Source organism: Haemaphysalis longicornis, unplaced genomic scaffold (genome assembly GCF_048455015.1).
Source record: "Haemaphysalis longicornis isolate Haplotype H1 unplaced genomic scaffold, Haemaphysalis longicornis Haplotype H1 scaffold_1, whole genome shotgun sequence".
NCBI classification, from domain to species: domain Eukaryota; kingdom Metazoa; phylum Arthropoda; class Arachnida; order Ixodida; family Ixodidae; genus Haemaphysalis; species Haemaphysalis longicornis.
Genome location: NW_027526203.1, coordinates 384,342,196 through 384,359,062, shown reverse-complemented (window position 1 = coordinate 384,359,062; position 16,867 = coordinate 384,342,196). Strand labels below are relative to the sequence as shown.

The 16,867-nt window shown below is 51.4% G+C and overlaps 1 protein-coding gene across 3 annotated transcripts in view; it reads left to right on the top strand.

Moving 5' to 3' along the window:
• The window catches only part of LOC144155223 (uncharacterized), a 93,587-nt gene that overhangs the window by 34,190 nt on the left and 42,530 nt on the right, over positions 1-16,867 (top strand). The window contains exon 1 of one of the 3 annotated variants that reach the window (XM_077686546.1): positions 13,641-13,740. The exons of 1 other annotated variant lie outside the window; for it this stretch is intronic. In XM_077686546.1, the coding sequence (XP_077542672.1) occupies positions 13,656-13,740 (85 nt within the window). In that variant the 5' untranslated portion in view covers positions 13,641-13,655. Of the gene's footprint in view, positions 1-13,640; positions 13,741-13,765; positions 13,982-16,867 lie in introns of those variants that run through there. One more of the 3 variants, XM_077686548.1, reaches the window with a different exon arrangement.

The following is a 16,867-nucleotide window of genomic DNA, read 5'->3' as shown; positions in this document are numbered from 1 at the left end:
TCTGACAGCCACCCTGCATGGGGTGACGCGAAAGCATGGTGTGACTGTCTGCGTCCCTTCCCTCTCCACCTGAAACGTATTCCACTTCGACAGTAACTTCAAGCTGGCCTCTAGGTTTTTTTGTCTTCGTTAGACCGTTCAGTCGTTGAACGCGCCTCAATTTGCGCACTCAGGGTGCATCGCCTGCCACAAGAGCCTACACGACATCTACTGCTGTAAGGTGCATAGTAACTGAGTACGAAAAGGGCGTAGATACTGCTGGCTATCACTTGACTGTTATTAAGGTAAGCAGCGAGTCGACCTTGGACATTACTGTAATAAAAGGAAACCGCAATAGGTTACTACCATTGAAGTTTCGTAAGCGAAGTGGCTGTCCAAAAAGAAGGCGAGAAATTAATCAGCACCGCATCGGTGGCTTTGTACGACAAGTATATTGTACTTCAACGGATGCGTGCAAGTGATGTGACTTCACACGCATGCTAATACGCTTTGCTGGTCGCCCATAGCTGTTTATTCCCAGTGATGGTAGACCGGCGCCCAAGAGAACCCAGCGCAGGTGCCAAGTGCATTTGCCACTGCGCTAACTTTTCTTCATTGCCGTTTTGGAAAAACGCACCTCAAGCACTACCCCGACACCTTGCCGGAGAGAGAACAAGTATTAGCCCCGGTGCGTGCCAGGTTACAGGTAAACTTGACAGCACGTGATTAGAACAGGCGCACGACTGTTGGGAAGCTGCCGCGTGAATTGCGGCCTGTCGGAGTAATTCGCGTCAAAAGACGAAGGAGAAACGAAAAAGGCGAAATAGATGCAAACACGATGTAGCAGTAAAAAGTCCGATAATCGCGTGGCTCTTGCCTTCAACGCACGGAAACACACTTAAGATCCCGAGGAATTTTTTTTGGGTAACCATTCTCGAGGGCTCTTATTACGCTGCTATCGCGTACGATTACACCTTCCGTCATTGTTTGCGTTACCGCTTGGACTGTATCTTTTGCCGTTCGTCAGTGACACAGCCCAGGGGAGTGAAGGGCAGAGATGTAGACTTCTGCTGTTGGCTCGGTTCCAATGTAGAGCGTTCTCACATTTAGCATATCTCCTCGTTCTCTCTTCTATCTTGCAGTGACCTTGCCGGGTAATGATAAGGATTGTCGGAACCGACAGGCTGCAACTTTCATGGGATTTGGTCTTGCTTTCTTTTTTTTTTTTTTTTAACATCTGTGATTGCGTTTTGCAGAGCCGTAGTCGGGGGTTTCAGCTTGAACGACTTAAGGCGTATCGTACTTACGACAGACGTACCCAATTTTTCTCATTTTGGCGGTGTAAGAAGCGCCTTTTCTGTCATATGGTTGCGCCCGTACGCCCCGCACTTCGTACTCAAACCGGACGCTCAGTCAAGTACTGTGCACGACTTGCGGGGCTTTGAGTTGTACCGGAACCTCCACTATCGCCTGTCCTTTCAGTCCTTTATAGCTTATCTGCATGTGGCGGGCAACGGGCGCTTGTCACATTTATCGCACAAGTTCGAACTAAGGTTTTTTCAGTTCGAACAAAGTGATTTTTTTTTTTGTTTTGTAGCGTGCGCCAGAAACTCAAATGCCTGGGCCTTTCCTAGATTTCTGTTTTCGCCTTCACCAAAAACAGCCCTCTCGGCCCAGAGTTCAGCTGCACAAAGCCTTAGCTACTGAGTCACCACGCCGGATACTGTTCATTACCGGGGTATTTTTTTTTATTTTATATCTTCGACTAGCTGAATCGCAGCAGAACACAAGATCACGTGAATCGGAAAGGAGCCTGAATTTTGATTTTTTTTTCATGTGTAGCTTTCCGGCTCATCGCAATTCCTTCAGAAGTAATTACTCGGCAGTTATTTAGCGTAATTTAAAGTATTTTGGCACTGCTAATACTGAAGGCGACAGCGTGCATTGTGAGGAGTTTGAAGCTCTGCGTTTAACTCTACTACGTTCCAGAGCCAAGGAAACTATCCCATTGAAATGTATGGGCGCTAACCTTTGAGAGCAAGTAAGGCTTCACATTTAGGGTTCTGGAAAGTTATTTCACAGTGTTCATGTCCAAGTCAACTCTCTGCTCCATGCGAAATATCACTTTCCTGCAGTGGTTCCACTAGGTTCCTGAGGGAAGTTTGAGCCAGAAAGCTGGGGATGGTACAAGAAATAAATTGCCGCTGGCCTTGGTTTAGTGGACAAACAATAGGCAATACAGGAACACTGGAGCAACGCCTTATAAAGGGCGGCTATCATTCGGAGCAACCAAACTAGTCCCTCTAAATAACGGAGAGCATGCAGTCACCGAAGTATCATGGGTTTAACCATTTGGCGAGTGCGATTATATCGCCGGCGTTTTTCTGACGACCGTTCGTACACGGATATATCGGGCCATCGCCTCCTGTAAAAATACAGGAGGCGATGATCGGGCGCGTGGCAGCAGCTTATCCTAACGGCGGTTATGTTGGGCGAGCGCGGTAAAAGACGGGTGACAGGGAAGCGGACGAACTAAGCAACGAAAAAAAAAAAAAAAGAGCAAACTCGGGGACAAAGGAATCGCCGTCGTCATGTCAACGAAAGCGCGTCTGGTTCCGTCGCTCATTGTCTGGGCCGGCGCGTGGGTGGGCACGTGGCTTTGTCCTTCCGCCGCATATCGGGATTACTCGAGGGAGGAACGGCGGCGGAAAGGGAGCAGCCGCACAGTGTAATACCTGGACGCCTGAAACGTGGGCCAAAAAGTCGCTGCCATCCCTTTCCCGCAACCCACTGAATGGTCGCTCTCCTTGGGGTGGCAGATGAGGGATAATTAGAGTACACCGGTACCTAATGCACACAGGGGGAAAAACGTTTTGATTGATTTTGTTCTTAGACGACTCAGAGAAACGTTACAGGGGGAAGTCATTTCGGGTGATTTTCTTTAAATGGGAGGCACACTGCGGCTTGAGGGAATTAGTGCGTGTGTGAGCGCGTGTGTTGCGCCGATGTCATCTGTTATGCTATGTGGTGTAGTTATAGTAACACTATAGCGCCGTGAGAGACGCCAGCTGCGCGGGTCCGCGGCAGCGCGAGAAAGACTTCTCCCTTTTCATTCCAAGCGAAGCTTTCAGCCTCTCGCTGATAATGTCCGTATGCCAAAACTCACTGCGGGAAAGCCAACTTTCTCTGACGACGATGATGATCGTGGGTGAAGTCTGGAAATATTAATACGCTTCCCTGCGAAGGTTGGCGACAGCTCCGCTAGGTCCACTCCGCTAAAGGTTGACGTGTGGCAGAGGGAGCTCGAGGTGACACAGGCCTGCGACGACGCGGCATATAGGCCTAACGTGATGTTCTGAGGTGAACGTCGACAGCCGTTACCCACAGCTCGACTCACGATGAGAATGCCGTACGGGTGTTAGCGCAGCCCGTTGGGCCAGACGTTGCATTTCAAGGTTTAGGACGTTGAAGTTTAACTGTAAGAAGCACTTACTGTACGCCAAACAGCAGGTACCGATTCACGCCGTTGACCCCAAACCCAAACATTAGGCCTACGGAGTGTGCGTACCCGATAGTTGCTGCGGTTATTCTAGAAAAGTGGTGCATACTCACAGTGTGGGATTGGCCAACCAACGAATCCATCACGAGAAAGCTTCGCGTTCAACCGTCGTCGTCGTCGCTGGAGGGGTGTACGATTTTTTTTTTCGGGGGGGGGGGGAGGGGGGGGGGGGGAAGCTACGTTGTTCCTTTCATAAGGCGGTTGGCATCCATTCTCCTTTTTAACTGGTGCAATTATCGCGGCTCTTCTCGATGGTATTTTAATTATATGCGGTTAGGCTAATTTCTGTAACAGCCAGTCGTACATATGGGGCTATCATCGGTTATATGTACTTGTGCTCTACCTCAAATGTTCTCAAGGTTTTTGTGCGCGCCAGACAGTGTTGATGTGTGAGCCGCGCCCCGCAGTGCTAACAGCTTGGAAACGTCAGCCAGTTAGTCAGGTCTTTGCAACCAGGACCAGACAATTCTTCACAGTAAACATTTTGCAAGAAAATGGCCACAAGAATCATGCACCCCTCCGTCAAACGACGGCGATGGTTCAAACACGAAGCTTTCTCGTGTTGGATTCTTTGGTTGGTCAATCTCACACTGCGAGTATGTGGCACTCTGGAGGTATATAGCAGTCATCTAGAATAACCGCAGTAACTATCGGGTAGTCATTCGCTAGGCCTAGCGTTTGGGTTTGGGTGTACGGCGCGAATCGGTATTTGCTGCCTGGCGTGGGTGCCGGTTCAACCTGTTAAACCTCAAATGTGGCGTTAGGCCTAACGTCCTAAACCTCGAAATGCGATGTTAGGCCTAACGTCCTGCGGATAACAGCCATGCGGCATGCAGAGCAACGTCGTTCTCATCGTATACGTCGAGCTGTGGGTAACGGCTGTCAACGTTCAGCTCATAACATGTCGTTAGGCCTATAGACGTCCCGCCGTCGCACGCCTGGGTTACCTCCTCACTCTGCCGCACATCAACCTTTAGCGGAGTGGGCCTAACGGAGCTGTCGCCAAGCTTCGCAGGGAAGCATATTAATTTTTCCGCACCTCACCCACGATCATGATCTTCGTCAGAGAAAGATAGTTTTCCTGCAGTGCGTTTTCGCGTACGGACGTCAACAGTAAGAGGCTGAAACCTTCGCTTTGAAAAATTAGAGGACGATCTGTTGCAGTCCCAAGAACGGGCTCACTTGGGGTGAGGGTGAGGGTGGGGGACAACCGAGAGCTATTGCCCCTCCCAAGATACCTCGTGACCAGGTCCCGTGCTCTCAGTGAAGTGTTTTGAACGTGAACGACGTTTTCCGCGCTTTTTTCTTCTTATTCATTCAATTCCCTCTAATTCCTCTATAATTTGGTTCCTCCAATTCCTCTACCGCGTCGGTATGGGAAGCATTGATCCTGCGTTTATCCCTCAGATTGCAGGTGCTCGATGTTGTGCGGCGATGAGTTTCCCGCGCCGTCGCCACGCTCGAACTATAATTTGCGTCCGACCTATAGCTGCAGTTACAGGAACGTGAAAATAAGGCTAGCGCCTTCATTGCCTTGCTGACGCAGCGGTGTGTGTTTGAATAAAAAAAGAGAGAAGAGTCCTTACCCCGCGGTAGATAATTCTTCAGTTCCTTTGTGCGTATCAAGAGCACCTCCCCCCCCCCCCCCCCCACACACACACACATCGTTTTAAACGCCTAAAATGGTTGGGAGGGCAGCGGGGGAGAGCGTCGATCCGGCTACCGCCGCATCCATGAGCATGTAGTGAACTCATCGAGCGAAAAATGAACCTTGTTGCTTTCTAACCTAAGATCTTTTGTTTGAATCACATTCGAACGCGCTCTTTTTCTATTGTACGATATTCTGCCCTTATTCAGCGAACAGTGGCATCTTTGATGCCAAAGGCGGCGCCTTACAATCCTTCATGAGCTGCACAATGGCAGAAAACCTTTCTTAACATAGCAGGGAGCGAACAAGACCAGGTTTATGTCCTCTAGATCTGCGGTACAACGTTCGCTGTCCGCTCCACAAGATTTTGTCTAGGTTTGGTGTGCGCATGAGAATGTCGGCACAACCTGCCTACGCAGCTTGCGTGACAATGCCTTGTACAAATAATCGACAATAGACTCACCAGTTAGACGGAACCCGGTACCGATCACCGCCGACAAATTTATTCGTGTCTGTTTGCCCATGCACTTTGAAAAGGCAGCTTAAAGGGACCCTGCAACGCTTCAACCTTTTTTCGAAATCTTAAATGCTTGCAGAACGTAGTCAACACTTCAGTAGCTAGATGAGGGTGTCGCAAAGCAGCTCAGCCAGACATTACTGCTCTATGCCCACCAGATGACTCAAAAACTTGCTCAAGAAAACTTTGTCTCTTTCCCGGGCTTGGCGTTCTTCGATCGCTGGAATTACGTCATTACAGCGGTGTAGCGGCTCTTGGCCGACTTTTCTTCAGTTGCAGCAATGAACTAAATAAAAGAAAAGCAGAAACTGAACGCGTATCTGCTGCGACTAGCCAATGACGCAGTGCCGTTCCATGCTGGCGATAACTATAGCTTTTGCAGTGGTTCCACGCGCGAAGGAAAGAGTGAAAGCGTTTATTGGAAGCGTTGCAGAGTCCCTTTAAGCTCTTACACCAATCGCCCGGTGGCCGCCCCCAAAACGCAACAGGGTTTGGCTCGCTGCAGGGAAGAGCGGTGCCTGGCCCCCACGTAACTCGCGGCGCTTCTGCGGCACTCTGCGTGCCACGAAAATCGGGTTCGGGACCTACAGTCGCACGGCACAGAGATCTGCCCACGCGGGAGTACTTTGGAAAGGTGCAGCCTCAGTTGGGGGAAAAATTGCGCGGAACACCGTGCCCGGCAGAGAAAAGCGTTGCGGAGGCAGTATTGCGCGGCGAGATTTCTCTGCTGCGGTTGGCGTACGGGTTTTGCCCCACAAAGCGTGCTTTAGATATATGGATGAATTGGTCGGAGATTATCGGGGCCGGGTTTGGTCTAAGGGGTGAGTTTTCTGGATTATTTCGCCTCGCCATTGTCACGGAAATCGGGTATACGTATGCCGTCCCGGTTTCAAGTCGTGCGGCCAACGAAGACGCTAAAAAAAAGTCTTGTGGGGTGGATGGCGAGCGTTGTACCGCAGACCTAGGGGATATGAACCTGGTCTTGTGCGCTCCCTGCTATGTTAAGAAATATTTTCTGCCATTGTGCAGCTCATAATGGATTGCGATGCGCCTTCCTTGACATTGAAGAAGCCATTGTTCGCTGAATAAAGGCAGGGTCTCGTAAAGGGGTAAAATAGCCTGTCAATTATGACTATATAAATAGAAAAACTGAGGTTAAAAAGCAACTGGGTTCTTTTTCCCCTCGATGAGTTCATCAGATGATCACGCCTACGACCGTAGCCGCATTGGGGCAGTCCCCTGTTGCCCTCCCAAACCCTGTTGGTGTTTCGTTTGCGATTGGAGGGAGACCTCTCCACATTCCCGCGACAACCGGAGAAATAGGCTTTGCCTTGAGGTAGGGGCTCTTTTGTAGTGATTTTTGACACCCAATTCACACAGCTGATCCAGCAACAATATGAAGGCTAAAGCGCCAAGTTTGGCGAGTAGGTTACTGACTAAGGAATTCATCGTACTAGCGAACATTAAGACAGGGACAAAGCTAAAGAGGAGACGAACCACGCAGCTCGGCTGTACGCAAACTCTACGGTTTGAGCGTGGCAACGGTGCAGGAAAACTAATCGCAGCACATCACCGTCGACAACAGCCACTATTCGAGGAACGAGCGAGAACCAATGTTCGCCGTACCGATACAGCCGCAACGAAGTTTCAATCCAACTAGAGGGTGTTGAAATGGGTGGGAAGAAAGCGCGGGAAATCTCGCTCACGCTCCAGACACTTCTGCTCCCAGAGCGTCGCGAGAGAGGGGAGTACTCCCGGTTATCCTAAAGACCCTCCATACTGCTCTCGTCCGCCGCCCAGGTGGCTGTGGACGTGATGGAGAGGCTGTTGTCCTTCGCTGTCCCAAACGGCAAACGCGCTTTGATGTAGCCCTCGAAACGGGGCATCGCTTTCTTGCACGCGCAAAGCTCCTTACATAGCTCCCCTACGGACAGAGTTGCGCCTCCATCCGCCATCTTGAGTTCCAAATTTGTGCGGGAAAGCCATCCGTAACGCCTGTATACTATAGTCTGCGCTGCCGGCTGCAGCGGCAGCGTGACGATCGGCCGTTCGCATGCGTAGAACTGGAAAGGGGGTCTTGTGCGCAGCAGTGAAAACGAGTTTCCCTGCCATAACTGGATCCGGCGCCTTGTCGGCTGGTGGAAATCAGGCGCGCAACTCTTCTCTGGTAGGCATCATCTATAGAAATTCAATGCGCTTGGAGTTCCGCCTCAAGTGAGGCCGTAATTTCCCGAACCCATTTTTCGGGGCTTGCCGCGTGTCGCATGCCGCGAAAACGAACGAGCCAGTTAGAGGCGCCGCGAGTGACGTGGACGTGGAGGCAGCGCTCTTTCCTGCTGTCGTGTGCGTATCCCGAGCACCGAGCCAAACCCGCGCCATTCGCAAGGCTGCCGTGTGCCCGGGAAACACGATAGTGCGTTTGGTGTTGGAGTGAAGCGCTTGGATTTTGAGGAACAAAACAAGCTTTAGATATATGCATGAATTGGTCGGATTGTCGGGGCCGGGTTTGGTTTACCTGGTGAGTTTGTTCTCAATTATTTGGTTGTTTATTCTGTTATTTGGCCCGGGAATTTCCACGCAAGCCGTCTTAGGTATGTAGTTGCGGCATCCGGGGGAGAATTCGTGCGTGAAACGAACAAGCGGTGCTATCATATACAAAAAAAAATTCTTGCTTATTCGCCCCCGGCTATATTAAGAAATATTTTCAGCCATTGCGCAGCTCATGAAGGATTATGACGCGCCACCCTTAAAATTTAATAAGCCATTGTTGCTAAATAGGGAAGAAACTCAGAAAGCAGTGAAAGAGCGCGTGTTCAGTAGGGATTATCCCAACAAAAGATCTTAAAAAGCAACAGGGTTCACTTTCCGCTCTACGAGTTTAGCAGATGCTCACGCCTGCTCCGGTAGCCGGGTCGATACTGTCGTCCGTTGCCCTTCCCGGCGAGTTTTTTACGTTGGTTTTTTCTTTTTATTTTCCCACGGGAGGGGACCTCTTCACATTCCCGGTACGACTGATAACTAGTTTTCGCAGATTGGTTGGGACTTTTTTGTTGCCCTATTTTTTTTAATCCAACGCATAGAGCTGAACCAGCTTGGTTATGAAGGCGCCAACCTTTTTCACTACTTTTGTAGCGGCAGCTCAACCGGACGCGCGTTACAACGCGCACTGGGAAACGTATATCGCCGCGTATCGTCGTCGGCATCAGCCATGCTCCGAGAGATGAACGCGGAACCAATGTTCTCTATACCAAATCAGCGAGCATGAAACAGCAGACGAACTGGAGGCTGTCGAATGGGTAGGAAGAAAGCGCGAGAAATCTCGCTCACGCTCTCCACTATTCTCGCGTGGTCCCGAGGCATCTCGAGAAAGGTAGTGCTTTCGGTTGCCCCACGCGATATACACGACCGCAAAAGCGCTGTGGTGTGGCCTTCGGAGGGTGGTCGCGTTTTCCGCGCGCTTTTGGTAGTTTGCACCTTTACTCTTCGTGCAAACGTAGGTCCAAACGCGTGACAGGTGTCACAAACACGTAAAATATAAAGCCGTGTCTGCTTCGGCCTCACCAACAGTAGTCGACAACTTCGATCGGCGCACGTTAAAGATCCCCAGATGGTACAAATTGCCATCGCCAGTGTAGCGTCGGCGCGTTAAACCTCATAACCAATCAATCAAATAGACAAGTTCGATAAAGCGTACCAGCAAACGGACCCCGGGCATTTGGGGTGTTTGGACCATATTTGCATCGGCGATTTTCGTGCTGAAGGGATTTTTTTTTTTTCTGCTCCGAAGAAGCACCATGTGCTTTCGTGAAAACGGATGTAAAGCCGAAATCTTTCCAAACTATTACCACTGGCGGGACCGTTCATGCGCGTCAACAGCGCTCAGCGCACAGGTAGTGTTAGGCAGATTTAAGGCAAAACACAAGTACATAGGCGAAAATTACAGCATACCTCTCATTAAAAAAATCGCGCAGCATTGAGTTTTGCGAAAATAAATCAATATCCTGGGTTAATAAACGGCGTCGAAGACAGGGGAGATAAATCCAAACGAAGCAAAAGATAAAGAAATCGGCTTTGCCTCGGGTGGCGCGAGCGGCGCCAACACAACGCCAACAAAACAGAAAAAGATGCGGTATGAATTAAAAGCGGTACCAAAATGGGGCGAGATAAAAGTAAAAAAAAAAAAAGGCTCCTCTTTGTGCACCCGCCAGTGGTGCTAAGCACAGCAGAACCAAAACATGCAATTGCGTATGGGTTGTTGAAACCGCACATATCGTAAAGTACACCCGGTCGCCTGAAAAAAAAAAAAAAAGATTCCAAGGAAACGATTAAGTTAACGATGAAAGCTACGCACATGCGCAAATCGCCGATAGGGAGTTTCGGCGTAGGTTTTTGTTCAGGAGTGGACGGGCAGACGCCGCCCATCATTTCTCAATATTCAAGCGAAGCTTGTATTGAGTGGCTTGCGCCGTCGGTAGTGGCGCACACCGAAACGCCTTGCGGCAAAGCCAACTTTATCCACTTGCTGTTCGGGCGCAGCTCTCGCTCGCCGCTCGCAGCTGGCGCGGGCGTGCGCGCACACGCGTCGCACTGTATCACACCACAACGAGAGCCAATTAGCGTCGTCGCTCGCATCAAGCAACATCGCAGGTGTGGTCGCCGCTCGCTCTCGTCAGGCAGTTCATCTTCTAGCACGACATGGGTAGGCCACGCGTGGTTCGCTCCTTGGCAGAGCTGGCAGCCATGGAAGAGTGTAAACGTTCCCGATAGTCGCAGAAGAATGATCTACAAGAACGTATACCAAACTTGCGTTCGGGTAAAGCGAAATTAAAGGGTGTCCTTTTAGTCGATCCATGGTTTTCCGTTTTCATTTCGGTCATTGCGTTTTGATTTTGGCAGTCTGTTTTCGTTTTCGTTTTGCGCTCATTGTGTCTCGATTGTGGTCGGTTTCGTTTTTACTGACGTCAAGTTTCGCGTGCGCCCCGGTTTCCAAATGGAAGGGGTTCGTTAATTTTTCTTCTCAAGAAAAGCTACCAACCCGATTTAGTATTTGCGGGGAAGAGGAGCCCGGTACACATTTTCTGCCTTTCCCCAAGTGCTTTTCCATTGTTAAAAGAGTAAGTCGATAGCATTTACGCTAAGCTGCCAGAATGCGAACCTTCATTCGCAGGAGAATCGCAGTGCATTCCTTAAAAAAAATTCTTCCAGTGCGCGTAAAACACCAATCCCCGCGATCCTATGGACAGACGAGGCCAGCGACGAGGCGGGGCATACGATTTGACTCGAGAAACGTGGTATGCGCTGTGGCATTGAGCAACCGCTAGTATGCCGTTTTGTATTGCCCGGTGTCACATCCAAGGACGCATCTTTTGTACCAACTCGTACTCCCTCGATCACCGTTACTTGTAGAATTTCTGTTTTGGGTGAAACGATCGGTCATTCAGTTGCACTGCGGCAAATCAAAAATCAGGGTCACGGACATTTTAGAGTGGAACTAAACTAGCGTAGCTTTATTGCTTGCGTCATTAGATTTGCTTATTGCTGGTAAAGGCAGTGTCACAGTGTCGGGGTAAGAAGAGTAGAAAAAAAAAACACGAGCTGGATTCGGGAAGACGGGAATGCATGTTGAAACCTTCAATGTTAGAATTGTAATTACATACGCCCTTTTTATCTACTGGGCTTGAAGGGGCCTGTAGTGATAAAGGCTTTTTGTCTTTCCTTTGTGCCCAGAAGCATTGGTAAAGCTATAGTTTGGCACTTCGGAATTTGCCCGTCGCAGCAGATGTATATTGTTAGTCTGGTTCGGTTCTCCTGCGCTTTTCTTTCAAGCGGCTATCGAATCCCTTTGTTGCAGCGTCTGAAAGCCGGCTAATATCGACGCTATTGCCTGTGCGACGTCACGTAAGCTAAAAAAAAACGCCACGGGGAAGAAGGATCTCATGAGCAATCTCCTGAGTTATCTGGTGTGCTGAGTGAAAAGCTTTCCTCTGACTTTTTGTGGCCACCTAGCTAAATACGGACCATATTCTGAAAGTATTTCATATCTCGCAAAGAAGTGCCGCAGGGGCCCTTTAATCGCCGTCAGTTTCTTGCAAGGCTTCAGTGCCACTGTTCTGATAAATTTCATTACAAGCCCGAACAGCGTGGTGACACCGAGGACGAGCAAGCAAGCGCTCAGGAGGCCGCCCAGCCCCCGTGCAGGGCGGGAGTGAACGGGCGGGGGCTTCTCTGCTGGCCCGAGGCCCACGCGGCGTCAGCCTCGGGCGCGAAGGGCACTCCGGGATTCCATCTTGGACGCGACGGGCTCCCTCTCCCCTCGGCTAGACGGGCCGTCCTTTTTTTACGCGCGATTCGATCGATCGACTGTCTGGCGAATCCGTTGCAGGCCGCGGCGCCGACCGAGTGGCCTTTGTTGTCGCGCGCGCCGCAATGAGCGCCGACGAGGGGACGGATGGCGGCCGCGCTGATCGGAGGAAACGGATACGCCTGGTGGCAGGTGCTTCCCTCTTCGAACGCGGAAGCGCCAGCTTCCTCGTTCTCGGGTAAACAGGGCCGGCGCACGTGCATGCAGACGTGCTTTGGCGTCGCCCATATGGCCTCTGCACCAACCTTCGCTTCCTGGTCTGACCATGCACTTTTGCGCCGCTCTTGAGCCATGACGTTTGTTTGCCGCGCACTGGCCGCCTGCCAAGCGAGATGCGTGGCTCCTGCGCCGACGCTTCCCAGCGCTGCAGCCGCCCGGCCCTGACGAGGCGCCAGCCGCAGTCTGCGCGCCCGAGTAAACCCTGCGGGCTTTCCTTTCTTCTGTTTGCCACTCCTGCTGAACGTGCGGCTCGCTGCCGCCTGAGGGCGCGCAGTATAATCCGCAAATACCAGCAAAAGCGGACGCGTCCAGACTTCTCGGTGACGTCTGGGTCGCGCCTAGACGCGGCGAGGGGCGCTCAACACGGATATGCTTTGTGCTTGGATCGGCCGCTTACTGGGTCGCAACCTGGAATTTTCGTGTCGGAGGCTAAGCCAGCCGTGTGGTTTCCTTCGACGAGCTTGTTTTGGTAGTTTAATAAACTATTTTCAAATGTGCGGGAATAGACGCTCTGGGCAGAAGTCCCCGTCCTTCGCGGTTATATTTCGGCCTGGTACTTCCAGCTGGCCAGTCCTTCAGTGCGATGCGTTTATCCAGCTGCATTGTCAAGGTATCCTTGACTGCTGCTCTTATGCACGGCCGGCAGTTTCTTTGGCAACGTCTGGCGCGAGCGCCTTGGTCTGATGGACGCGATTCCGGAGAAACCGCCTCAGCGAAGAAGTCGTCGCCAGCAGCTTCGCAGGAGCGCCAGTATTTCTTGCCGTCATTTGCACGTGCCGTGAGCGAGAGTGCTGGGCACATCACGGCACTGCAAAGTCGGTCAGGAAGCCTTGTCCGTGGGACACAACCACACTCGTCCTTCGCTGCTCTGCCAGTGTGCCAAGGAAACGGAACGTAATGCCCCGTTGCCGTGCCTCTGAGCATCGGGCCTCCTCGCCGTGTGGCCGCGGCGGAGAACTTGGCAGCAGCTTAGGGCGGCCGCGGTGAGCCAGTTTGGCCTAAAAGAGCCTGCCGCGCTTATCTTGGCCCTGAGATTAGTGACGCAACGTGTCCGGCTGGTTCCTGAAACTGGTAAAACGCTGTCTGCGCTCAGCCGTGATGACCTTGGTCGCGAACCGTGGGCGGCGGCACAGACCTCCGTCTGCCAGGTTGTCCGCGTTTCCTTCTCGTGTTTTTTGTTGTCGTCCGCGCATGTTTAGCCGGCCGATAAGGGCTCTGCATCAGCTAATTTATGTTGCAACGGCTCGTGGAGCGGCGCCAGCACGCGCCCTCTGTGGCCTCCGGTGCGCCGCGTATTTGCATGCGGCCGACGATTCTTCTTTCCCTTTCTCCGGCGGCTCGTTATTGGTTTCTGCCGGTACACACATCTTTAATGCATGGAGGCTGCTGCAGACGGCGCACGCTCGCTCTTGGAGCCGCCGGCGAGCTCCCTCCGGCGCGACTTCTCCCTAGAGCAGGTATGACGTGATGAGCGGCCATTCGCCGCCGCCGTTTCCTGGGCCTCCCAGACGCTGGGTGCTTCGCTACGCTGTGTGTGGACCGCTGGTCACCGACCCTCCGCTCTTGGGCGGCGCGTCGCCGCCGCCGCTTCCTTGTTTCCCAGCTCGGGCATTTCCGGCCTTTCGCGCCGAAATTGCTTTACGTCCGCTGAAGACCTTCACCCGCCGCTTCTTCTATCTTACCTGGCTGGCTAAGTGGGTAAGTTCTCGTTTCCCAGTAAGCTGCGGGGACCTGATAGTCTGCACCAGTCTTTGTGTGTGTGCGCGCTAGGAAGCGGGTATTTTCGAGCTCCTGAAGGGTTTTTGGCGTCGCTTTTGCGAAACCGATTTCAACTGCATGTGCACAGCATACATAGCCGCAAAAAAAGAGAGACGAAAACATCAGTAACTACAGTGCATGGTTTCGAACAAGAAATAGATATCGACCTAACAAATTTTTCTCCTGCTAACACCGGTTAGGACATTTATACGTGCCAATATGTTTCAACGCAAACGAAACGTTGGGCACATTACACATAACATTACAGAGGTGAGAAGAAATATGTTCATTAAAAATACATGCGACATTCGCTTAAAAGAAGACCACGCTCAGTTCGCTGCCGCTGCTGCCTTCTGACCGCTTCGTCAAGCTCGGCGATAGAAACTGCGTCGCGAGAGACAGATGCCTCTTGAGCAAGTCACGCACTCATCGCGTGGAACTATGGGTAGTTATTTGGCGCCAGTTTTAAAGCTTGAGCAACCGTCACATCATAGAGGGAGAAGCTTGCTACTGGAAGGCGCAGAAAGCAAGACCCGAGAAGCTATCTGTACTAACCGGCAGGAGTTTAGCTTCCGGTAACCTCCTCCTCAGAAATGGTGCTGCAGTCGTCTGAACCCTTGCTGCTGTAAAAAGGGTATACTGCCGCATGCGGTTACGGAGGGCAGCTAATCATTCTTCTGCAGCTTTTGCTGCCAGGAATAATCTCTGTTCCTTCAAACTTTCAGTAAGGTGAAAAATACTTTTAGTCGCAGCTTGCAAACGCTGTTTTCTTCTATAACCGACGCCCCTTGGACCTGCTTGTGCAGAGTTCTGGTGCTTTGGAGCTGCGCAGAAACGAATTACTATTAATCATATCCTATGGACTAACTTGCTTTGAAGTAGACAAATTAGCGACTTCTCCTGACTGCATAAGAGATTCAGGCAACATATGCCCAGCATCTTCTGAGCGATTCTCGGAGGGATGCAACCTTTTTCCCCATTCGGGAGTGCCCATTGATCGATACAAGACGAAGGGTATAGACGAAATGGGTGCGACTGAAGGCGAATAGCGGAAAGAGCGTCGCGACCTGTGCTGACGCATGTTCCTAGCCAGGAAGGTGTTCGTATTCCAAGTTTCTCCTTAGAGGTATATTCTCTATCCAGCGCGATGGCTCAGTGGCAAAGACTTTCCGCTGCCGAGCTTGATGTCGCGGACTCGATTCCAGGCCACAGTAGCTAGGTGAAGGTTGAAAAACGTGTGTGCGAGATCTGTGCGCACCTTGAAGAATCCCAGTTGGCTCGGTTCAGCCTTAGACGCGTCCACTATGCAGCCTGCCTCACGGTACAGGCATTCCACCGAATCATTAAACAGCACATTTAATTGTGCCGTTCATTTTGCACGAATGTATTGACTCTCTGGGATGAAAGAGGGAGAGCATGGACCGAGTCGGGCGTTCAGGGATCCGCTTATGTCCCCATTTGGGCTGCCAGCGTAGAACACAGAACGCATCAGTGTAAATGACCGAGATTACGCCTCTTTCCGTTCAGGTTGTTAGACGTTTCCTGTATAACCCGATGTACGCTACACGTCCCCTCTGATCCTTTCGGAACACCTTTACCAACTGGCGAAGTTCAATGTTTGTGCCGGAATAGAATTAGAATGCCGCCCATCATTTGCTCACGAGGGTATACAATGCCGTTGCTGCTGCCTGCTCAACTGTCATATATTCCGGAACGCATATTTGACGGTAGAGATAATTCAGCTGATGGGAAGACCTTCAGAATTCTGGAAGTTTGTGGCGAAGCTCGATATTTTTGAGCTTCAGGAACCAGAGCTGCGGCAAATTCTTCAAGCCACCTAGCCCCGGATACGAATCAGGCTCCTGTCAACTTTTCGACTCGCCATTCGTATTGCGAACGTTCTCTTCTCTCTGGCCGGACGGGATTCTGTCGGGGCTTCGTCGAGGACGCAGACTGCGTCGATATTGCGCACAAAGTTTCTGCCTGGCACGACTTTGTCTGTGCCGTTTTCGTCGCGAGTGGCGAGACGCTGCCTGTCTGGCGTACGTGCGCAATTGATCCGTCGGGGAGACGCCGGGCAACATTAATTACCGCGCGCCGTTCCAGTGCGGCGTTTGGCTGCCTCGCCGGTCAATGGAGTCCCCCTGATGAGGTCGCTTCCTCTGCTTGCCTTCGTTCTTCGCCGAATACTTTTGGTCTGATGACCTCTTCCTCTTTCGCTCGATTCTCCTCTGCGCCGGGGCCTCCGCTTTCGTGTGCTGTGTACAGTGCTGCGGTTACCAGCCACCTCACTACATTAGTTCAAAGTCGGGTTCTGCTGGTATACGCCCCGGGTTCGTTTTGCTTCGCGTAGCATTTCGCAGCACTTTCTGCGTGATAGATATTGCGTTCGAGTAATTTTACTTCTTCATACATCATCTGTCGCTGCTTTATTCACTTGACTCCCGAAATGGGCGGAACGCTTCTCCTTGCACGAGGCTAAACCTAATTTACTCGCGACAACCTGTGCAGCACAACTTAGTTCGAAGGAACGTTTCTGATGAACAGCGTTGTTTATGATCGTGAGTTTAAACGTCAGTGGGTATAATGCGACAAGCGTAGCCCATTATCCATACGATTGCTTTTTTGGGAAATCCAGTAATCGGTATGTATGTTCATTTCTCGCTACACGGCGCATAATTAATGATACGGATGTGCCCGCATTTCCATGCCCTCCCAAGACCTCTTTGGGAAGCAGGTCGCAGAGACGTCTCCTTCCAGCTCATGGGCGACCGCGCAGTGGCGCTCTCGCGTGAAGTCCTTGTGCGGCCTCACGTTGTGCGTCTC